The sequence below is a fragment of the Ornithorhynchus anatinus genome, chromosome X5 (assembly GCF_004115215.2).
Source record: "Ornithorhynchus anatinus isolate Pmale09 chromosome X5, mOrnAna1.pri.v4, whole genome shotgun sequence".
NCBI classification, from domain to species: domain Eukaryota; kingdom Metazoa; phylum Chordata; class Mammalia; order Monotremata; family Ornithorhynchidae; genus Ornithorhynchus; species Ornithorhynchus anatinus.
The window spans coordinates 30,316,389-30,341,271 of NC_041753.1; the positions used below are offsets into that span (position 1 = coordinate 30,316,389).

A 24,883-nucleotide genomic window follows, 5' to 3' on the forward strand; every position below is an offset into this window, starting at 1 on the left:
AGCCCTGCTCCATGAGACATACCTGGAATCTGCATGAATGACTCAGTTCACTGCCTACAGCCCTATCCCTGCCCTCTTCTCATTCTCCATCAGAAAGCCCATCCCCTGTTATCCGTAGGGGAGAGAGGAAGAGACTGAAGTCCCAGCATGTGCCTCTTCTGCCTTTTTTATGGTATTTGTTAAGCACTTACTTTGTTCCAGGCACTGTACTAAGCGCTGGGGTAGATAAAAGCTGATCAAGTTGGACACAGTTCATGTCCCACCTGGGGCTCACAGTCTTAATCCCCATTTTACAGGTGAGGTAACTGAGGCACAGAGAAGTGTGACTTGTCCAAGGTCACACAGCAGACAAGTGGCAGAGCTGGGATCAATCCATTTACTCCTAGGATTGGGTGGTTGGAAGAACCCTGGGATTTTAGTTAGTGGGGATTTTACCTGTCTCAGGAATACCACTGGGATAGGGGTTAGGCTCATCATTCCTAAATATGCACACACAAGCACATACTCTTCCCTTCCCTTGTCGAGTCCTTTCCCTTCCCTTATACTGTTGAGTCTTTTCCTACCCATATCTACTCCCTGGACAAATCTCTCCCAGAATGCCTCAACTCCATTTTCAATCATTCTGGCTGTGGATCCATAGAGTTTCCTTGGTAAAAATTCAGAAGTGGTTTACCATTTCCTTCTTCCGCGTGGTACACTTGAGTCTCTGCCCTCGACTCTCTCCCATGCCACTGCCACCCAGCATAGGTGAGTTTTGACTTGTAGCAGATTGCCTTCCACTCACTAGCCACTGCCCAAGCTAGGAATGGAATGGGTATGCCTCTGCCTGACTCCCCCTTCCATAACTAAGACTGGTAGAGTAGTGGAAACTCTCCAGGTGCAATCCTTTAAATTCTTCCCTGAATGCACACACACACACACACACACACACACATATCCTTGCCACTCCCTCAAACTCTTCCCCATTCCACACTCATGCCCTTCATTCTCTTACTCTCATCCTTCTCCTTTCACATGCACATTCACTCTATTACTCTTCTTCCTCATCCTCCCCCTCTTCAGAACCCAGGGATTTGTCACTGGAAGGGAGGTGGGAGGACAGGGGTTGGGAGGACTGGTGTTGCAGGAGAGGAGCAACAGTGACCAGAGTAACAGAATGGGAGTTGATCCTATGTAGATTGTGATGAACAGGGAACCTTCAGCTTTAAATCTCCACCGAGACAGCCCCGCATAAAGAGCCTGGATCCTTCATAACACTGACTGGATCTTAAAGCCTTCTAATTCTTCCTTTCAGGGATGGGCAAGATTGAGGCTCTCTGTCTAGCAAACACCATTCCTACTCCCCTTTTGGCTACTAACACCATTCCTTGTCTTTCAACAAGGGCTCCTCTGATGGGCAAGAGGATCATTTGGAATCTAGTCAGCTGCTTCCTTACCCAGAGTTGGCTGCAAGAAGTCTTGGGGAAAAGGGGCTACTCCCCTTCCCCTTCTACTTGCTGCACGAACACATCTCCCTGGCACCATGAATCCCTCCTACAGACTGACAACCGTTAGCATGCTGACTGAATTTTAAATAGAGGAATCACAAGTGTTATTAGCCCATTAATTTGAAAACAATAGAACGAAATTTCAATCCAAAACACCTATCCCTAGCTCTAACACTTTCCCCTTTTTCCCAGGACACTGTCTTCTTTCCTGTAGACTTCCTGGGGCAGCACTCTTCCTTGTGGTTCTTTCCCCTCCTCTCTCTGGGTGCCCCATGTTCGAGTTTCACTCCCTTAAATTCTTCCCTCATAATCTTTGAAGGCCCCATGTACATTTTCTGACAATCCTCTAGTCTGTTCCCCCTCATCTGGGGTAGAAGCCTCATTCTTCAGGGATCTTTCCTTCAGGAACTTCCTTCCCTTCCCCCCATCCCCGTGGAGAACAATTCTCCTGGTGCCTGCTACTCCAGGATTCATTCATTCATTCATTCATTCATTCATTCGTATTGATTGAGCACTTATTGTGTGCAGAGCACTATACTAAGCGTTTGGAAAGTACAATTCAGCAATAAAGAGAGGATCATGTCTCAGACTCTGTTGATCAATTGATCAACCAATCTTATTTATTGAGTGCTTCCTGTGGGCAGAGCTTAGGAGAGTACACTATAACAACGTAACGGACATGTTCCCTTCCCCCAACGAGCCGTAAGTTTGTCCTCTCTGGGATCCCATCCTGGAAGCTTCTCTAGCTTCTCTGCACTCCAGCGCCCTCTGTTCCTGCATTCCCAATTCTGCCCTGTGATTGGCTGCATTCTAGGTGGTAGCACCTGATAGGTCTCTTTAGCTTTTCCTCAGGGAAGGAGTCAGGAGGAGGCCATTTTTTCTTCTAGCAGCTTCTAGACTTTCTTCTTTCCTTTTCCTCTGAGCATGGGGCTAGCTTGGTGACCACCACCTGGACCACTGCTTCGAAGCCTAACTATAGCCCTCCCGTCCCTCCAGGACATCCAGGGCCTGTCAGGTATGAGAAGGGGGGAGGGGAGGCCTCAGGGGAAGGGGCGATTACCATGACAACAGTTCTGGACTAGGCCTGAGGCCTTCAACTGCCAACTGGTCTCTGTCTTGTCCTTTCTTGCTTGGGTTTTATTGGGGCTAGCTTGGTGACCACCACCTGAACCACTGCTTCGAGGCCTAACTACTGCCCTCCCGTCCCTCCAGGACGTCCAGGGCCTGTCAGGTATGAGAAGGGGGGAGGGGAGGCCTCAGGGGAAGGGGCTATTACCATGACAACAGTTCTGGACTAGGCCTGAGGCCTTCAACTGCCAACTGGTCTCTGTCTTGTCCTTTCTTGCTTGGGTTTTATTGGGGCTAGCTTGGTGACCACTACCTAAACCACTGCTTCGAGGCCTAACTACTGCCCTCCCGTCCCTCCAGGACGTCCAGGGCCTGTCAGGTATGAGAAGGGGGGAGGGGAGGCCTCAGGGGAACAGTTCTGGACTAGGCCTGAGGCCTTCAACTGCCAACTGGTCTCTGTCTTGTCCTTTCTTGCTTGCGTTTTATGGGAATCCCTGTAATTTTCAACAGCCCTTACATGATTCAGAGGGCAGCAACAGCCCTAACAGATGATCCCTAATAGTAATCTCATCTTCCAACGGGCTTTGTTTCAGGCTCTGCCTCCAAGGCACATTTCGTGGGGCCTGCTCAATTCTACTCTTCTGCTCATCCAGCAGCTTCTTTACAGTGACCCTAGGGCCTCATACCTGCTTTGCTTCCTGTTACTGGAACAACATAGTCCCCCAGATTTCTGCGATCTGAGCCCCAGAGTTCATCATTTATGGAAAAAGATATGAAAAAAGGTGGCAAAACCACCCAATTTCGACATGTCCCCAGAGAGCCCCTAATCTACACTCCATCAGATGAGGAGAGCCCTACTTCTTCCGAGCAGTTGGATGCAGAGCAAGATTTTTTCTCAGGTGGCACAACCCCTGAGAGAAGGAGGCCAGGCACCTTCATCCTCTCCGGACGAACCAGCCAGGAGGCCACGTCTCAGGACGAAGATCACCGCCCTACCATCCCGCCCCCAAGACGAGGTTTCAAAACATGTTACATCTGTGGAAAAGAGTTTGGTTCCCGGTCTCTCTCCGCACATGAATCCCAGTGCTTGGAGAAGTGGCACACTGAGAACAACAAGTTACCAAGGCACCTCAGGAGGCCGGTTCCTCAGAAACCTGAGGGCGCCGGTGGTACAGACACCGCCTCTGAGCAGGATTCAGATGAAGCTGCTTTCCAGAAATCTCTGCCTCAGCTACTGGCCTGTGAAAACTGTAATCGCACGTTTCTGTCCGAACAATTCCCGGGTCACCAGAAGACCTGTCAGCCCAAGGATGGCGGATCCAACACCACCAAACAGAGCGTGTGTTTCAGTCCCCACAGTAGGAAAATCCTAGGGACCTCTCTGTTTCGTCCCCAGGTTCTTCCCTGCTATATCTGTGGTGGGGAGTTCAGCTCCTTTTCCCTGCCCAATCACGAGCTCAGCTGCCTGGAGAAGTGGAAGATACGGAACAAACGACTCCCCAAAGAACTCCGCCAGTCTCCTCCAAAGAAGCCTGAACCGTCAACCTCCCGAGAGGCCGAACAAAGGGGCGGGGGAGTGAGCCGTGTGTCTCAACTGGTGCCCTGTTCCAACTGTGGCCGCACCTTTGTCCCAGAGCGATTGTCAGTGCATCGGAGGAGTTGCAAGGCTCCTGGGCCCATTATGAAGAACTTGATTTTAAGGGGCCGGCTTACCAGAGAGGACCCGAGTGAAAGTGGTCAGTCAAGTAAGGAGGTGCCCTCCACATCTAGCAAGGTACAGTAATTCATAGCACACAGACCTATGGGACCTTCCGAGCTTCGTCGGGTAGTGTGGTGGGTTGGGGTGGTGGGGAAGGTGGGTTTGGATGTTGGAGAGGGGAGACAAGCACTTTCCCCAGAACTTGATTCCCAGGCCTCCCCAGAGGCTGCCACCTGTGATTGACTGTGTTCTAGGCGGCGACTCCTGATATGTCTTTTGAGCCTTGCCTCAGGGAAGGAGTCAGGAGTGAATTTCTTCCTCCTCAAGTAACTTTCAGAGTTTCTCCTCCCCTCTTCCTCTGATTGTGGGCTAGCTTGAGAGACCACCACCTGGACCACTGCTATGAGGCCTAACTGTAGCCCTCCCATGCCTGAATTGATCTCCGTATCACAGTGATTCCTCAGTCTTCTAATCTCCACCTTCCAAAAGATGGAAAGATGTGGTTCCCTTTTCCCAAGTCCCTCCTCATACAGACTTCCCTCCCGAAGACCGCTGTTTGCACTGAGTCATTAAGACTGTGTCTGGGGCATAAAGTTATAACTCCCTTTCTGACAATCAGGATTTATAGTGGTTTATTTTACTCATCTACATTAGGAATTTGCTTCTGGCAATGCCGAGTTTTGCTAAGTGTCTCTTTTACTCAGAGAAAAATTATGTCCAGAACCCCAGATGGCTGTGGCAGAAATGAATCCGAATCATATGCTGAAGTACTTTGGGTAATATAGATATCCTGTCAGTACAACAGGTTTCCTTGAACACTAGCAAACTGGCAATTTGTAAAACTTGGTATTTGCCTGGATGTTGCCAAAGGACTTGGTTGGGGCTGTAGCAACAGCTGTTATATCAAACAGTTAAGTCTTTTTAAATGAGAATTGACCTTCATCCTAGTTTGAGAGAAATGTACTCTTTTCATTTCACCTTCAGTGCTTGAAGATGAATGATTCTAGATCCACTAGACTTGGAAGATTGGAAGATCATAGCCCTGAACTACTGAGAAAAATTGAACAAAAAAAGTTTTGCACAGTTTTTCCAGTGAAGGTTCACAGGGAAATTCAAGTTTAGCTTCTTGAACTGAAGCAAATCTCCAAACAATAACAGCTGCACCCAAAGCCCCAAACTGGACTAACAAATGTGTTCTTAGCCTGCTGTCACCCCTTTCCCTCCCCCTGACTCTACAGCACATCCTTCTTCTCAGAAAACAGTATCACTTCTGTGGGTGAGGGCAGCAGGGAGAGCTGATCAGCTCAAGGATGGGAGAAACTGCTAAAATCACAGACTCGTAGCATTTTGCAAAGAAAAAGGACTTTGGGATTGGATCCATTTACTTGCATTGCTATATCCCAGATCATGAGAATAGGGAACACCGTGGTCAGGATTTCTGTGTCTGTTGTCAGAGTACCCTGTGTGTTCCCAGGGATGGAGCCAACAGGAGGAGCACAGCCGGTGCTCAGCCACACCAGCTAACCCAAACCAGCTCAGACAGATTGCTTTGCATGGACATCCCTCTAAGTCACCCACATAGAGCCCGTGTATGTGCTCTGGAATCAGGGGATTGTGAGAAGGAGGCATAGGATCCTAGAGTGGCTCCATGCGCCCTAGAGTGGTGACACGGCCTAATGGAAAGAGCACAGGCTTAAGAGCCAGAGGACCTGGGTTCTGACGCTGATTCTGCCATTTGACTTAAGTGTGACTTTGAGCAAGTCTTGTCACTTCTCTGGGCCTCAGTTTCTTCATCTGTAAAATGGGAATTCAGTGCCTGATCCCTCTCTGACTTAGGCTATGAGCCCCTGGTGGACAGGGACTATGTCCAGCTTGATTATCTTGTGTCTACCCTAGAGCTTGGCAAGCAATCAGTCAAATTTATTGAGCACTTACTGTGTGCAGAGCACTGAGTGCTTGGGAGAGTGACAGTTAACACAATTAACTGGTAGACATGTTCCCTGCCCACAAGGAGCGTAGTCTAGAGGCATGTAGTAAGCACTTAACAAATACCAAAATTATTATTTTTATTATTATTACCCCTGGGCCATGCATGAACAGTGGCTCTGTCCAGGCAGCCTCACTCACTCACTCACTCACTCACTCACTCACTCACTCACTCACTGTCAGAGTGGCAGGAAAAAACTGCTCGCACTTGCACAGGCTGTTCTTATGCTAATCAATCAACAGGTGCTTAGTACAGTGCTTTGTACACACTCAGCACTTAACAAATGTGATTGAATGAATGAATAGTATTTATTGAGCACCTACTGTGTACAGAGCAATGTACTGAGTTCTTGGAAGAGTATAATTGAATTAATATACATGATTTCTGCCCTCAAGCAACTCACTCTAGCAGGAGAGACAAGAGACTAAAATTACAGCTAGGCAGAAGTAAAAGGGTAAATAAGGTATGTATGTAAGTGTATATTTCATGAGTACTAAAGTGTTTAGTGTGGAAGATCTAAAATGGCAATGGAGAGCATATAAAGTGTATGTATGTGGGGCGGGGGAGGGGGGCAGAGAATGATAAATTAATTGGGGAAGCCCTCCTGGAGGATGTTTTTTCAGAAGGGCTTTGAAGATGGAGAGAACTGTGGTATGTCGGAAACAAAGTTAAATGGAGTCCCAGACAGAAGGGAGGGCATGAGCAAATGCTACTGGTGGGGAAGATGAGAAGATTAGCCTGAGCAGAATAAAGAGTGTGAGCCGAGGTGTAGTGGGAGAAGAGAGTGGATAAGTAGGAGGGAGAGAGCTTTTTGAGTGCCTTAAAGCCAAGGATCAGGAGTTTCTGCTTGATGCATAGAGGAAGAACAACCATTGGAGGATTTTGAGGAGTGGGGAGATGTGTGCAGTATAACATTTTAGAAACCTGCTCTGCACAGCAGAGGGAAGTAAGACCTGGAGAGGGGAGAGTGCAAAGAGGCTTATGCTGTAATCAAGCTAACATGATAAGTGGTTGCCAGGGTGGTAGCCATTTGGATGAGGCAGATCCTGGAAATGTAGAAGAAGAACTATCAGGATAAGTGACAGACAGAAGATGAAAGTTGAAAGTGAGGGAGGAGTCCAGGGTAATAATACCCTCTCAGAAGACATTCTTTGATTAATCTCCCTATATTCCCCCAATTGCCACTTTAGCAGTTCCATATCGTCCTAAGCACTTGGGCACTCACACCCTCCATAGCACTTATGTTGCCCACTAGGCAAGTGGTGGAGCTGGAATTAGAACCCAGGTCCTCTGACTCCCAGGCCGGTGCTCTTTCCACCAGGCCACGCTGATTCCTTAGGCCACGCAGAGTGGAAGAGGCTGGTGGTGTGCGGATGGGTTATCTGATCTCCAGGTGGCCTAGCTGGGGAGAGTAGATGCTTTCATTTTACTGTCAGAGAAAGAAAAATTGGCTTCCCTATCATGGGACATCTCTGGCTCCATATAAGTGCATTAAAATAGCTCTGTAACTCATCTATAATTGATGGCGTGCGCAATTCTAGGTAATTTTGGAAAATAGTATCTGAACGTGGTTCAGAAGCCAATCTCTCATGTGTATCCTTGTTCCTCTGAGAAAATTGGCTCTGACTTACAGCGTTTTGAATTAAGGTGAAGTTTTCAGGAATTAATTGTGGTGTAAATCCGAGGACAGCCTGTGTGGCATACGAAGAGAATCAAAACCTTCTCTTCTAATTTAGAGCAGGTAACGGCTACCTGCTTAATATGTAATGGAAGATAGTGATAGTTCTGAATGGAGTTAGACTTGATTTGGCCACCTGGAGGGGAGAACATTAATCAGAAAATCCTATCAGACATCTATCTAGCATCTGGTGCTGCCACCTGGTGTTTCCTCTTGATGTAACTTCTAACTACAAAATAAAAGTGATTTGTCATCTTCCTTTTACATTACTCTAAGCTTTGCAACTCATCTTTTTAGAGAGATTGGAGGAGGGGAAGAGATTATCCCTCCTTTAGCGGTCAAAAGGGCCACTTTAGGCACAATGGTCATGATTTTTAGGATTTCGTTCTTTCCATCCTAAGTGCCACGAGGAGAAAGACCTCTTCTTTTTCCTCCCTTTCTCCTCCTCCTCCTCCTCTTCCTCTTTGATTGGTTGCAGCAATGGGCAAATTGGATATCAATGTGGTGCCAGGGTTCCCAGGACACAAGCAATCAGAGTTTCAAACATGAACAAATGAGGTGTGGGAGAGGAAGGGAGGATAGTGAATATACTTCATAGCTGGTTCAACTTTTGGACTCTGGCTGGCCTTAAGACTGGGAATTTAAGCTATGGACAAAACCAGTCCTGACACTTCTTGAAGGTTCCAGGTTCTTTTCCAGCTAATTGCCAGCTTTTCAAGGGAAGAAGTCCTAGTTTCAGTTGTTGAGTGGATAGTGGTATAGACACAGTTCATGACAATCACCCACTTTCCCTCTCCAACCCCTAGCGCCCCAAGCCAGATCACATGGCTCTACATCTGGCTCTGTCCTAGACAACAGCAATCCTTTCTCCACCGACCTGTTTTGCATGAGCTTGGTCTCTGCACAATAATTCCCATGGCAACAGCCCATTGTTGTGATCCAGCAGCATGGACTAGTGGAAAGAGCATGGGCCTGGAAATCAGAGGATCTGAGTTCTAATCATGTCTCTGCCACTTGTAAACTGTGAATACCTGAGCAAGTCACGTAACTTTTCTGTGCTTCCGTTACCTCCTATTAAAACTGGGACTAAATACCTGTTCTCCCTCCTTCTTAGAGAGTGAGCCCCATGTAGGACTGGGACTGTGCCCCACCGGATTATCTTGTATCTACTTTAGCATTTAGCACAGTGCTTGGCACATAGCACTTAACAAGTACCATTTAAAAACCTCAAAAAACAATACTCCCAAAGCTGTTGAAAATTCTGTGCCTTAATCAGTGCTGATATCAGCTTTTGGCTTCTGAGGGTGGGTTTGCTGGGGACCTGGAGGTGAGTGGAGGAAGGGGAAGCATCATGGAAGCGAATTCAGGAACCAGGCTAATTGTAGATTGTCCAGAACAGGGGAAATAAGGTTGCTGCCTGAGTCTGGGATGCAAGAATCAGGCCACTGGCAGTGAGTGGAAATACCTTTACATTGTAATCCAGTTCTGATCAACCTGTATTCCATAGTAATGGACAGAACCATTATAGAACCATTGAGAAACAGAATGGCCCAGCAGATAACCATTGAGAAACAGGCCTGGGAATCAGGAGGACCTGGGTTCTAATCCCAGCTCTGCCACTTGTCTGCCTTGTGACCTTGGACAAGTCATTATACTTCTCTGGGCCTCAGTTACCTCATCTGTAAAATGGGGATTAAGACCATGAGCCCCATGTGGGACATGGATTGTATCCAACGTGGTTATCCTGTGTCTACCCCAGTGCTCAGTGCAGTGCCTGGCACTAAGTAAATGCTAACCAAAACCATTAAAAAATCCGAAGTACACCCCAAAGGGTGAAAGCTGCCTCACTCAAGTTGTTCCATTACAGTTCCACAATCCTCCCACAGGGTCGAGGTACCAAGGAAGCTCAAGTTTGGATTTTTTTTGTTTTGGTTTGAATTATTTATACATTATTTTAAAAATAGTGGCATAAATAATATCCATTCTCAGTTTGATCTTTTCTCAGTTTAGTTATGAAAAATCTGAAGCCTTAAGAACCCAACCTATGGACTAGCTGATTTGCATAATAATAATAACAATAATAATAATAAAGGTATTTGTTTAGTGCTTACTGTGTGTCAAGCACTGGGGTAGATATAAGATAATCAGGTTGGACACAGTCCCTGTCCCACATGGGGCTCACAGTCTTAATCCTCATTTGACAGATGAGGTAACTGAGGCACAGAGAAGTGAAGTGATTTGCCCAAGGTCACACAGCAGACAAGTGGTGCAGCTGGAAGTAGAACCCAGGTCCTTCTAATGCCCAGGCCTGTGCTCTATCCACTAGGGAACACTGCTTCTCCAAATGGTCTCTCCCCTCTTTAAGTTCCCTTACAGCCCTTCAGACCCCAATGGGGAAGGAAAATGTCTGCTGTCTTAGCAGCCCGCCATGCTACAGAGCTGCTGTTCTGCATCACTTCCCTCTTCCTGCCTTCCCAGCTTCATTGTCTTCTCAGTTCTGAGCCTCAGTTCTGACATTTGACCCGGCCAAGCCCAGTAGTTTGCTAAGAGCAGCCAGAGCTGTTGCCATTCAATCAGGCACTTGAAGCAAAAAATGGGCACAGCTTCCAGCCCCAGTCTTTGCCCCAAAAAGTCATATTCAGGCAAAAGGAAATGGAGAACGTTTAATCAAAATCATCTCCCCACAACCCCACCAGCTCAATCAATGCCCATTAAACTAAGCAGCCTAAACTGATAAAGAAAGGAAACTTTCAAAATGACATATTGCTATAAGAAATTCATAGTCTCAAATGTTTTCATCTCCAAGTTGTGCTTCTGGTAAGGGGGATCGATTTTTCAATCCTATCTCTCAGGATGAAAGAATGAAACGGTGAAACTCACCAAGTCACCGACCAAGAATGCCACCAGCTCCTTTTTTAGGTACACAGAGCTGTTTCCATATGAACAACATTTCTGAACAGATAGGCCAACCCTTTCCTGTTGTGGAGCCTCTCTTAAAAGAAGCAAAACAAAACTGAACTGTAAGGAATAGATGGTCTCATCACTGTCCAATAATCAGACTGGATTGGAAAATTCCTTTACATGGCATCCAGCGATTTACAAAAACAATTCAATTTCAAACAATGATTCTTCCAGATGTGACACTGGGTTAGAACAGCTTGAGAATATCAGAAATGAATGTGAAACACCACTTATTACTCAAAGCCCAAACAAACTTCAAACTTCACCACTGTTGAGGTTTGGGGGATTAACCAAACAGCTCCTTTTACCCTTTTCGGGTTTTCAGTTTTATCTATTCTGGGTATGGTGAGTGTGGGGAGTGGAAAGAGGAAGGGGCAAATGTTTTCTGTGGTCCTTCAGTGAGTAGCTTTAAAAATTATGCTAAACTTTAGACATGGCAGCATCAGTTCCCCCGTTCCTTTCTGGTGTGCAATCTGCTTAAACTGCATCTCAAAGCAGCTCAAATGATTTTTGAGAAATGGAACTTTCTAAGTCAACAAAAGTCACTACTGATCATTTTGCCCCTGGGAGCAGCACCCAGTGGCAGCAAACATATAAACATATAAAATTTATATAAATATATATAAATATGCATATTACATTACATATATAATGGTACTTCTTAAGTGCTTACTGTGTTCCAGTCACCATACTAAGCACTAGGGTAGCCAAGATAATCAGGTTGAACACAGTCCCTGTCCCACGTGGGGCTCACAGTCTAGGTCAGATGGAGGAGGAATTAATCCTTATTTTGCAAATGAGGTAACTGAAGCCCAGAGAAGTTCAGGGACTTTCCCAAGATAACACAGCATGCAAGTGTAAGCTTGTAGTGAGCAGGGAACATGTCTACCAACTGTTATATTGTACTCTCCCAAGTGTTTAGTACAGTGTTCCATACACAGTAAGCACCCAGTAAATATCACTGATTGAAAGTGGCACAGCTGGGATTAAGACGCAGGTCCTCTGACTCCCAAGCCTGAGCTCCTTCCACTGGTTCATGCCACCTTCTCTGTAGATGAGTGGTCTCCATAGAGTTCTCAAATCTCACTTCCACTTTCTGACTGGCCAGGATAAAAGTGAGGTTATGACCAGCAATTATAGACTTCTGGGGATGGAGTATTTTGTTTCTTCCTAAAACAGGATTCCTAACTGGAATGTAGAAAATATCGTTCCTAATATTGTTTGCAGTGTGGAATTGAGGTGCAGTTAATATAATCTGTGGCCTCATGGCCACTTTACATCAGCAAGACTAGAACTTCCTGCCTCGCCTTCCTTTCTGTGCTTTGCAAAATGTGACAAGGTTGCAGCAAAGAAACAATTTTCCTTCCTAGGCTTTCATTTCCCCATACTTTTTCTAGACTATGATATGCATTGTTCTCTGATCCTCAGGAGACTGTGTGGTGATGGGAGAGGGGCCTTGGGGGCATTGGCCCAAGTTAGGAACCTCTTATACTCATTCCCATGTTCATCTGAAAATAACCAAGGTTGAACAATCTGTTCAACCTTGGGAACTGACAGTTCTCATAAATTTGAGATGGGCTTAATGTAAAAAAAAAAAGTTGGTATTTGTTAAGCGCTTACTATGTGCAGAGCACTGTTCTAAGTGCTGGGGTAGATACAGGGTAATAAGGTTGTCCCTCATGAGGCTCACAGTCTTCATCCCCATTTTACAGATGAGCTATCTGAGGCACAGAGAAGTTAAGTGACTTGCCCACAGTCACACAACTGACAAGTGGTAGAGCCGGAATTCAAACCCATGACCTCTGACTCCCAAGCCCGTGCTCTTTCCACTGAGCCACGCTGCTTCTCTGTATCTTCCAATGTATCCTTGGAGCAGTGTGGCTTAGTGGGTAGAGCATGAGCCTGGGAGTCAGAAGGTCATGGGTTCTAATCCCAGCTCTGCCACTTGTCTGCTGTGTGGCCTTGGGAAAGCTACTTCACTTCCCTGGGCTTCAGTTACTTCATCTGTAAAATGGGGAAGGAGACTATGAGCCTATGTGGGACAGGGATTGTGTCTAACCCAATTTGGTTGTATCCACCACAGTGCTTAGTACAGTGTCTGGCACACAGTAAGCACTTAACAAGTACCATAATTATTATTATTAATTATTATTCTGACTGAAAAACAGGAAATTATTGAGAAATAAAAGCAGTCTCTTATCTTCATCCAGACCTAAGGATCTTTTTCTCAATTAATTGGAACTGGGCCGGCTTTTTGCTTAGCTGGGGTTGTTCAAAACTCGGGAGAAAATACTCTCCAGTCTAATTGTAGAAAATTCAAACTCCTTTCTGCTTAATATCGACTATATTCAGCTTTTTGTGGAATTTATTTTCTTCTTTCCCTTTGGTTTTCAGGGTTCTCTGTCTGATTACCTTCCTTAAACTTTTCCTACTAAAGGAAATCTCTGCAAATGTGAAATGAATGTCTTTATTTGTGACCTGCAGCATTTGTGTCCATCACTTCTGTGCTTAAATACTGGCTTCAGTTCATTTTTTTTCCTCATGGAAATTTAATAAAATCATTATTCTTAACAGCAGAGTAGAGAAAAAAAATCACTTTTTAAAACTAGAACTCTGTCTCTGTATTATAAGGGAACATGTACAATCAATCAATTGTATTTACTGAGTGCTTACTGTGTACAGAGCACTGTATTAAGTGCTTGGGAAAATACAATGTGTTAGAGTTGGGGTACACATTCCCTGCCCACAACAAGCTGACAGTCTAGGGGACATGTACAAATCACTAGAAAACTGTTCCTGGACCAAAACCAAATTTTCTTTCTTCACATCTGGTCCCATTAGGTCTAAATTCCTTTTCCACTCATCTCCTGAACAGTGTGTTAGGGTAAACCCAACTAAGACTAAGGAAATGACAGGAATCGATTGATCTATCTCTGGTCTTTCCCACCTACCACATCCCAATTAACCTTGGGGAGGTTTCAAACAGATTTGGATCTTGTCGAAGCAAACATCATTGCAATTTAAATATCTATTTTGATACCAAAATGGCATCATAATGACTCTTTAATGAAATTGTTGCTTGCAGCCACCTGTGGTAAAGCAGCCGAAAATGGTATTTTGCTATATATGTGGCCGGGCATATGGAACAAAGTCCATTAGCATCCATGAACCACAGTGTCTTCAAAAGTGGCACGCAGAAAACAACGCACTACCCAAGAAGTTACAAAAACCGGAACCCCAAAAACCTGAAGACCGGTCCAAAGATGGTAAGAGCCTTGGGTGAGGAGAGAAGGGGAGGGAGGACCAAAGTGATTTAAAATGAGAGAAGTTCTTGTACTTGTGGTCAAGATACAGACCACCCACAGATACAACCCTTATGGTCTGACCTCTCAGCAGTGCAATGCATTATTGCAAGAAGCCTTCAAAAGATGAAGTCATTGTCTTCCCATCCCAGGTAAAATTGGGGGATTAAGGAGTTTTGTATAAATTTTTAGTAAAGCAGATTAATTTATAGGAGTGACTTATCCTATCCCACCTGGATTACTGTATCAACATCCTTGCTGACCTCCCTCCCTCCTCTCTCTCTACACTCCTGTTCATACTTCACTCTGTTCCCCAGATTATACAAAAAAGTTCAGTCCATGTTTCCCCACTCCTCAAAACCTCCAGTGGTTGCCTACCCACCTCCTCATCAAAGAGAAACTCCTAACCATCGACTTTAAAGCAATCACCCTACCCCCTTCTACCTCACCTTGCCACTCTCCTACTACAACCCAATCCGCACACTTAGCTCCTCTAATGCTAACCTCCTCTAATGTTAACCTTCTCACTGAACGTATATCTCATCTATCTCACCATCAACCTCTCACCTACATCCTACCTCTGGCCTGGAACACCCTTCCTCCTCATATCTGACAGACGATTACTCTCCCCCATCCCCTCTCCCTCCCCCCCCCCCCCCCGCCCCAAGCCTTACTGAAGGCACATCTCCAAGAGGCCTTCCCTGACTAAGCCCTCTTTTCCTTTTCTTCAATTCTCTTCTGCTTCATGCTTATTCCCTTTATTCACCCCTCTCCCAGCCCCACAACACTTATGTGTATATCTGTAATTTATTTATTCTATTAACATCCGCCTCCCCATCTAGACTGCAAGCTTGTTTTGGGCAGGGAATGTATCTGTTATACTGTTATATTGTACTCTCCCAAGTGCTTAGTACAGTACTCTGCACACAGTAACTGCTCAGTAAATATGATTGACTGACCGACTAAAGAGGCCCAGATGTAAAGAAGAGTTGTGAGAAGGGTGTTTAGAAGGTATTAGCCTGCTACCAGGTGCTTTATGAAAACAGAAGAAAGCTGTCATTCCACCTAAATGGGACAAATTATTCAATTAAGTTGAAAAAACACTACCACAATCAATAGAACAAGCTTCTACGTTTGCAGCTTCCTTCAAAGAATCACAATCATACTACAACTCCTCATTTAGTTAATGTAATGTTATATTTGAATTACTTAAAAATTCAAACAATAGTGATGTTTAAGCGAATAACATATAGCACATCAAGAAATTTCATATTATTTTTTCAGAGGTTTTGAAACAGATCCCAATTTATAACACATAAGTCTATGGGCATGATATAGCCATTCACAATACAGCCACGTTTTAGAGGACCACATCTCGGCCCTTTCATAGGGTATGCCTGTTTCCAGGTTCCCAAGGATGAAATTATTCTGTTAATTGTTAACCGACAGAAATGCCCAGTCTCTATTCAAGTGTCCCTCTCTTATTCTTGCTACTCTCCCTGTCACTATCCCAAAGCAGGATTCTCTCCCCCAGCAATCTTTCCGGATTAGCCCAGATTTCAGGCTCTGGTCCTCCTGCCTCCCTGAACCCCTTCCCCCCCTTGCTCTTTCTCTTCCTTGCCCCTCCCCTCTGTTCCTACTTTTGCCCCTGCTGTGGCACAGTCATCCCAGTCAGTCATTGGCTGGGATCCATCTCCAAGTCAAGCACTGGACAGTGACCCAGAAGAGTGAACCAGAGAAAGGTGACATCTACATTATCAGTGGAAATGCTGTGCTCTTGAAGTCAGCTACTTCTGAAGAGCAGCCTGGAGTCGGTCGCTAACAAATGTGAGCTAGGCAGAGTCAAAAGGTTCTCTTTTAATATCAAGGCACAGGCATCGTGCTTCCAGAGAAACCCGCAGAGGCCGCGGGCTGTCAGCCCACATGGCATAAAAGCACCCTGCTTCCAGGCCATCTGGGGTGTCTTCTCTGAGAGCGGCAATGGCGATTCAAATGCTGTAGAGGAAACAAGAAACATGCTTCCCAACATGAGGCTCTAATCCATGACTCATGCTGGCTCACTCTTAGGCCACTAATCTGGGCACCTAAATCACTAATGCCTTTGCCCCCCCCCCCCCCCCATGCTGAACTAGAACAAAGAGCGGTAGTAGCATTTCCCCTTTGACTGGCTGAGTGGAAAGTACAATGTTGGAAAGTACAGTTCAGCAACAAAGAGACAATCCCTGATTTACATTGTAGTAAGTGCTTAATAAATACCATTGATTAACTGGTTTATGGAACATTATGGAACACCATTTGCATCTTAGTAAGCAATAAATATGATAGGTTGATTGATTGATTGATTCCGATGAGACCCAGAAATCCCAGAACTAGATTCTAGGTAGTTCCATCCCTGCCCATTCTCCCCAGAGCACAACCAGGGAGCTATGAAAACATTTCCTCACACCTGGTGATAGGAGTGCAATTACTGTTAACATTTCTATTTAGCATTAGCTAAGCCCCCTCCCCACCCAACCCCGGCTAAAACAACAACAACAACAACAAAGAAAAACAAATCCAAAACCCAGAAAAACTCAAAACAGTTCAGTTAGTACAGAGTTGGACAGAAGGGTCGAGTTTGCTCAGGGCAAGCTTATTTTTTTGAAGAGATTTTCTCAGCAGGAAATCTGGCTTTGGCCCAGATGTGCATGGGACAAAACTAATGTTCAGCGCCAAGTGACAATAGAGGGAAATGTGCTGTGCAGACAGAGTTAGCATTTTTGGAGCCATGTATTCTAGCTCCACCTCAGAGCCCTCGCCAAGAAACCTTACTGACAGCACTACAGACCTTTCCACCCCTTAGCCCCTTTCCCTCAGCCCGCTGCCCTGGGTATCCTCAACATTCAGGGAGGATGGGGGTGGGTGCAAGAGAGAGCACCGAGCAACCACAACTACCAGCTGTCAGTCCAGCATACTTCCAAAGCAATCAGGAAATGCACAGAAAGTTGTCATCTTTCCACAAATATGCCACATGCACAAGCACAAACTAACGCTTTTGGCCCCCCATGCTGAACTAGAACAAAGAGCAGTAGTAACATTTCCCCTTTCATTGACTGGCTAATGAGTGAAATGTCATTCGTGCCATTGTGACGAGGCAAGATCGATCAATCAATCAGTGGTATTTATGGGATGCATACTGTGTGGAGAGCACTGTGCTAAGCGCTTGAGAGGGTACAATATAACAGAGTTGGTAGACATGTTCTAAATTTTTTCAACCTCTCATCAGGTTTGCTTTATACAGGGAGGATGTGAAAAGTGTTTGGAGGGCAAACCTCTGGCCAATGAAATAGGATATTTGGGTGTGTGAGGAGCCTGGTGATATAGCTGCCAACCCACTAGCTTTGCCACTTCCTATTTGCCAGTGTCAGGCTCAGGGTCTGGGCCTGGAAACGAAATGTCTTGGGCAGGGAACTTGTCTGCTAATTCTCTTGTATTGTACTCTCCCAAACGCTTAGTAAAGTGTACACCACTTCATTCATTTAATCTTATTTATTGAGCCCTTACTGTGTGCAGAGCACTGTACTAAGCGCTTGGAAAGTACAATTCAGCAACAGAGAGAGACAATCCCTGATTTGCATCTTAGTAAGCACTTAATAAATACCATTGATTAATTGGGTTATGGAACACCATTTGCATCTTAACAAGTAATAAATGTAATTGATTGATTGTTCCTGATGACCCAGAAATCCCAGAACTAGATTCTAGGTAGTGCCATCCCTACCCCTTCTCCCCAAATACTCACGTTGCAAATCTTCTCTATGGGGAGTTTAGTCTACTAAATGCCCACTGCTGTAATAAAATCTTTCTTGTTCAAATTCAGGTAGATATTCCCTATCATGTATCACTGAAGAAACTCACCTGCAGAAAGTTTTGTGTTTGACCATACTGAGGGAAAGAGAAAGTAAATTCTCACTCATGCACGCATATGCTATTTATTTGTTCGAAAGACTTTTCAAAGTACACCAAATACACATTCATTTCCTGCCAGGAGGGTGATCCTTCTTCAGCCAAAGGAGAAACAGGGTTCGTTGCTCATTCGGTAAAAAGAACATTAGGAACAGGAACATTAAGGGATCTGAAGCTTGTTGTGGTCATAGGAACCCCTCAGTAGGACTCAAACTGCCTGGTCCCTTAATGAAGAGACAAATGCAGGGTTAGGGAGAGAAACCATGTCATATTTTACAATGGCCTGGGTACTTTTTTAAAGTGGCCAGTTTGCTCACAGTTTGAAAGCAGAGTCCATTTAATGCATTTAAGCCTCTCTGTAAGTGCCTTTTGCTGAGCCCGAGTCCCACACTGTTCTTCCAAAATCAAGCCAGATGCATGTTTCTCCTCAGCTGCCAAAGCTGATTACAGCATGGAGATGTCATTGTTAAGATGATCTGCCTTTTTTATTTAAGGAAACCTCTTTTCAGCAGCTTAGCTGTTCCGTGTGGCAAACTTCAAGCTAATCATTTAGGAAAACTGGTTACAAAATAAGAGAGATAAGATTGCAAGGTACAACTTGTGTGAAATTCTCTCTGACCGGTAGTTTAGGTTACCAAAATGTTCTCCCCAAGCCCAGGAAAAGAGGAACATATCCCTTGGTAAGATCATAGGGTGGTGAACAGGAATAACATTAGAGAAGCCTGTCATATTTGCAAACGGTTGTGTGGAAGCAAAGAGGTGGATAATGAGTCACGAAGGTAGATCGTAACCCTTAGCACAAGGCTTTCCCTTCAACACAAGGTGTGTAAATGTTTCATTTCATGGTTAACTTTACTAACCCTCTGGGAGGATAAGCAGACTTTTTTGTAAAAGCAAAATGATTTGGCTAAAAGGCTCAGTCAACAGGTATTTCCTGAAAATATTTTCCATAAAGAGTAGAATATGGTTCTCCAGAAACTGATCCTGCTTTTTTTCCCTTTTCCAGACAAAGGCTTCTCTGATGTCCGTGCTTTGAATGAGGCTTTCTGGAATAGTTCCCAGAGTCAGCCGGTTCATTGTGATACTTGCGGGCGTTCCTTCCTGCCAGACAGACTGATTATCCACCAGCGCTCTTGTAAACCAAAAGCAGCCAAGTAAAGCCGTCCCTCACCAAAGTGTTAAAAGAACGATATCCCATTGGAAAGATGTCAGAGTGCAGGGAGAGACAGTGGTGGGGGAGGGGGCTAACAAGGGGGCTTAGATGTCCTAGAAAACTCACAGCCCCTTGTGAAATAATTGTTGATTTTCTGGGTCCAGAGGTTGATGTTCTCCAATGAGTCAAATCCTCTGATGAGGCAAAGGGTCTCCAGGTCCAATGGACAGGTTTCTCACTTTGGTCAGTTAGGCTGGTGGTTGTGTTTCAAGACTGAAGAGAGAATCATAAGAATATGAGCAATGCCTAGAATTCTGTCTCCAATAGAGACACTGGGATACTTGGAGGAACTACATGGTGGTAACCATCCAAGACATCTTTCCTCATGGTTCTGGTTGGACCATCTACCACCCCTAACCTTTTCTCCAACTTCTCTAAATTTCTCTCATGTTGCCTTTTGTCTATGAAGCTAACCAAGCCCCTCTTGAATTCACTGAGACTGCCTCATTTCCTGAGAAGCCGGGTTTCCTCCCTCTTCCTTGGGCTCAGGAAGACTATGGGTTTTATATTCAATCTTTCAAAGAGGCTACTGGGTTATGTTGGGTTCCAGAGGGACACAGGAGACTGTCTAGACCTTCCTTGGTCTCTGAGTTGTCCTGACTAACTGGGTCACCTCCTCCCTCCTTTGTGCTCAGCCTCATCTCAGTATCTGTCTATTTCTAGAACTACAGTTTGGACCTTATTCACTAGAGGAACAGGGACCAAATCTAAAGCATTTCACTCCCAGTATCTGATCCAATCCAACCTCCTGGGTTAAGTCCAGGAGATCTCTAATTCATTAAAAGGGACCAGGTCTCACCTGAAGTCTCACCTTCTCCCAGAACTAATTCTCTAAACCTGATGGTCTGGCCTGAAGCCATGTTTTTTGTTTGTTTGTTTTGTGTTTTTTGTGTTTTTTTTTTACCCCCATAGCTGTTACGTTTAAGATTTCTGATTCAAGGAAGAGGCCTAAGTTTAGGAAATTCAACCTAGGGCCTAGCTATCAGTACTAATGACATCAATGGAAGATAATTGGCATGAACTCAAAACAAGACCTCACTGATCCAGGAAGCCACTTGCCTGCTCTTTTCTCTTCCCCTGATCTAACTCCTCCATCTCCGATCAATTCAAATTGAAACACCTCAGTGCCCTCTGAAGAGACGAACTCCTCGAGCAATGGCGGGCACTTGGGGGTGAGGAAGGAGGGAGAGTTGTTTGAAATTCTGCATTTCCTTGAAGTCAGTAAACCTGACAAATGTGTATTAGTTCCCAGGGAGCTTACCCTTCCCTCGATGATGAAGAGCAGACAAAGGTTAAGGTACTTGGGATGGCTAGGCTGATCCAGGCTATTCCTGGTGCTGGATGTGATATTATTACAGGCATCTGAAAAAATGTAGCTTCCCCACCAACCCTGATAACTAGTTCTGAACAAACTTTAATTGAATTCCCTTCTCCCATGGATGGAGCTCAGGCCGTGGGAAGCGTTCCAGGTTTTCCCTGATGATCATTTGATCATTTGCACATTGCAGGCATTCAGATCAAGCCTGGAAGGAATATCGCGGCTGAAAGGGAGCACGGGGAGCTGAATGAACTTGATGCATGAGCCCGGCCTCACTTCCTGGAGTGAGGTTGGGCTAGGTAACAGGCCCACAATCCTGTAGCTCCTTTTGGATTTAGCTTGGGCCTTGTCCTGGCCTTGGGTGGATTGGATCAGGCTGGGATCCAGATTTTCAGCCCATCCAAGACCCTACTCCTTTCTCCCCTTTCTTTCCCGTCTTGATTCTGCTTTATCAGCTGCTCCCCTCACTCCCCGGCCTGGGCGGGCACCATGTCCATTCCAGGGAAGGGGAGAGGGTTTTCCTTTCCCCATTCTTGGTGACCCTTATTCTCCCTTGGAGAGCAGTCCCCTCCCTTATCGCTCCCTCACACTGACTGGCCCTCAGGCCCGGGAATCGCTTTGCCTGTTTCTGCTGGCACGGTACACTCCCTGCAAGACTGGGGAAAGATGAAAAATGTTTTCCTGCCTGCAGAGGAAACAAAGAAAAACCCAACTGGCATGTGGAAAACTGCTGATAGTGGCTAAAATGAAACTGAAGAAAGGCTGAAAAAAAATTAAGTTATAGCAGCAGGAAATGTACCACTAATTCCCAGACATGAAGGTTTGCAAGAATCCTGGTCTACACATCCACACTCCTGGGTTGGGTCAGCCCACTGAAACTGGGTTTGAAAGAGTCTCCGATGCCCATGGTAGCTAATCGCTGTTGTTTGGGCACAGGGGAGAGGGGTCAAAGACAGGGTCCATTTATAATGTCAATATCATTTTAGTAAAAAGGAAACCTGTAACTCAGGCAGTATTGATCATGCCTCAGCCAAATATTTGGTGAAAGATGGCACCATATGATCAACCCATCATTTACCCTGAGTGTGAGTGAAGAATTACACCCGGGAACGTGACTCCTATGTTCGCGTGATAAAAGCAGAGCATGGTTTAGTAGGTGTAGGTGACTTAGACAATCACAGATCACCAGGCAGCTCTGTCAGAAGCATGGCAGCTGGACTCCATGATGTAAACACTGAACACAATCCTAGATGAGACCTTCCTGCTCTCTTTCCTTAGGGAGAAGTTAGTGCTAGAAGGCAGGGGCGGATATACAGTTAAGTCCCGGAATCCACACTGTGGATTCCATCTAGGAGAAGATGACACCACTGAGGAAGGGCCATCTTTATTTAACAGGTAAAGCGGGCAACCTGTGGGTCCCAGAATTTGCACATATTGCAAAAGTATTACTTCTCATTTAAATGGTTTAGCCTGCTAATGGCTGGCTCTAGCAGGCTACATCCTTAAAGTGACCAATGAACATGGTTGAGTTTCTAAATAAGTTAAACATGACTGTATGCAACTCCCAGCTGTTAGTGACTGATCTATTGCATTAGTCTCCACTAAGATTCCCCAGAGGCTACTCCCAGGGGTTTGCTGTCATTAAGAGGGTCCCATGAGTCATTCCTCCTACCCTCCACCTCCAGGTGAAGGGAAATGAAAATGGCAGGCATAGATTCTCTCGTTCATTATCATTACCCTTCCTGAAAGATGAGGTTTGACAAAAAATTTTTTTCCCTGCAAGGATCCTCAGATGTGTAAAAGAGTAATGCCATGAGTCACCTCCCCTCCTCCTGTGTCTTCTCTTGTCTCCCTCTACACCATCTTGTGAGTGACTGAAGCTCGAAGGGCTCAATTTGATGTTTTTCAATCTGGTTCTCTCCACAGTGGAGTCACTGGTCTCTTTCTCTGAATTGCGGGGGAGGAGAGTTTATTAAGACAAATGAGTAACAAGCTCACAGTAAATGGGAATGTTTACTTTTTCTTTCTGCTTTTCTTCCATCACGTTTCCCAGCTCATTGTTTGCTACTCTTCTTCCCTTCATGACCCTTCCTTCCATTCTTTTATTCACATTTTCATTCTTGGCTCATGTTTTCTCTCTTATTCCATATGAACTCTAAGATCATTGTGAGCATAGTTGGGTTGATGTCATTGTTCTAAGCAAATATATGTTAGAAGAAACAAATGTAAAAATGTTGTTTTATTACAAAGAAATAGGATTATCTGCTTAAACATTTATTTCCCACTTGTTTAGATTCAGAATCCAGGAAGCGATCTGAATTAAATTCTAAGAGTTTTTGTTATAAGATAGAAATTAGCTACATAGAAAATTGTGTTCTGTTTACATAGTGTATTTCTTTGAATGATACTAAATCTGCTTTTTTTTTTTTTTTTAGAATAAGTGGTATTACAGGGTTTGAATGTTCTCTGGTCATCCTGGCATAATATCAGTAAACATTTTAGTCAAGTGTCCACAAGGAGATGAAGTAGAGAAGTGGGATGATTATCCAAATTCTTAAAGGCAAAAACCCTCTGAAACATTCAGTAAAAGTTGGCATTTTGCCCAAATAATAAATGTTTGGATTTTTGAGTTTGTAATTCTGTTATTTCACAATATGCAATAGGGGATGTTTCTATAATTGCAAGAAAAGAAGCTTTAACTTCATCACAGAAAGTGTCAAAACTGAAAGATGTCATGTGATCGGGAACTGACCACAGCTTCTTGGAACCAGACCCTCGTGTTGTTGTCATAATTGGAAAAAATGCAATTCATTCCCCAGTTGTTGATGTGCCACAAGAACAGCAATTAAATAAAGTACTTAAAACAATGAAGGCAGTGAAAATCCAAATTACTATATGCGGTTTCATGTAAATTGAGTCTTAAATTCCTGTAATACCATTGAGAAGAGTGTAATGATGTCTTTTTCAGAAAGTAAAGTCTTCCACAAGGCTATTAGGTCCTGTCAAGTTTCCATGAGACACCATTTTCTTTTTTACTTTAGTAAAATTTAGATCATTCTCAACTTGGTTTCAATGACTCCTCCACTGACCATTTGTCCCCAAAACTCAATATTAATGTGGAGTCTACAACCTCCTGCTCTACCACTCTTCAAAACCAGTACACATGAACACCCCCGCCCCCCCCGCGTGAAGCACTGCTCCAGCCAAAACCAAGTTGCATTTCCCTGGGCAGTCATCCAGGAGAAGTCAAGACAATTGCAGATGTTCCCTTTGTGTTCTAAATCCCGCCTTCACAGGAGACTGTCCAAAATCTGGGGAGGAAGGGGAGTGAGTGGTTTCAGTTCGGCATCCAGAATCCTGGCCTCCATCCCTGGACTCATCCTGTAGCTTTAGGCAGGTGCTGTGTCCTCTCTGCCCCTTCATTTCTCCATCTGGAACATGGAGCACTTATCAGGGGTCCTTCCCTCCCAAGAGCATTGGAGAGTATCTCTTTCAGGTGGACAGCTACTTCTTTGGGTGACAGAAGCAGTCCACTTGAAATTCCACCTGTCTAAATGTTTCAGCCAATAGTGCCTTTTCCTTCCTGTCCATAGATTTTCTAGGTTAAATTAAACAGAACTCTTTCCTCTACAGAAGAACTTCTTAGAAGGTTTGAAAGATTTGGAATGTGTTATTGCCACCAGACAATGGAATAAAACCACAGGGCTTGTTTGGGAAAAAAAAAAAATCCCCAACCCACATGTTTCCTAATGATGCAAACATTTCCAGCTTCATTTTCAAATGAAAAAGAGATCTGTAACTAGTTCATTTTGTCATAATTGTTCAGGATTAGCTGATATGCATTTTTCGGAGTACTAAAAACCAGCTTCTGCTTCCTGGGAAATTGACTCCTTGGGTAATGACTCCCTTTGGATCAGCAGACTGCAAGATGGACACTGCTTTCTAAGGACAGGAGAAGAGATGGGGCTCTTAGTGGGATCCTTATCAACTGTTATTTTTTGTTATAAAATATGCGAAAGTGATTTTAGTGATCATCCAACTCCAACATTCATTAAACATTCATAATGTGTGAAGCTCCTTACCAGGCCCAAGGAAGATCCATGGACATTGATTCAGTTACTCTGCTTGGCTCAGAGGGTCTTCGCACTCTAATGTGAGGAGAATAGACACACAGGGAAAAAAATAGGAAAAATCAATCAATCAATCAATGCATTTATTGAGTACT

The 24,883-nt window shown here is 44.7% G+C and overlaps 1 protein-coding gene and 1 non-coding gene across 6 annotated transcripts in view; one reads left to right on the forward strand and one right to left on the reverse strand.

Moving 5' to 3' along the window:
• The window catches only part of LOC100076903 (zinc finger protein 474), a 40,009-nt gene extending 16,484 nt beyond the window's left edge, over positions 1–23,525 (forward strand). Inside the window, exons 2-5 of one of the 5 annotated variants that reach the window (XR_003756090.2) lie at positions 3,149–4,329; positions 13,966–14,146; positions 19,134–22,053; positions 23,094–23,525. Coding sequence is in view for 4 of the 5 variants with exons in the window: in XM_007655674.4 (XP_007653864.1) it covers positions 3,316–4,329; positions 13,966–14,146; positions 19,134–19,285 (1,347 nt within the window). In the remaining variant the exon portion in view is untranslated. Of the gene's footprint in view, positions 1–2,324; positions 2,503–3,148; positions 4,330–13,965; positions 14,147–19,133 lie in introns of those variants that run through there. The other 4 variants (XM_007655673.4, XM_007655674.4, XM_029056361.2 and 1 more) reach the window with 4 other exon arrangements.
• LOC114808414 lies at positions 758–895 on the reverse strand. Its single transcript, XR_003756262.1, has one exon. It is a non-coding gene; the product is annotated as a small nucleolar RNA SNORA7 (small nucleolar RNA).
• Positions 23,526–24,883: the final 1,358 nt, after the last annotated feature.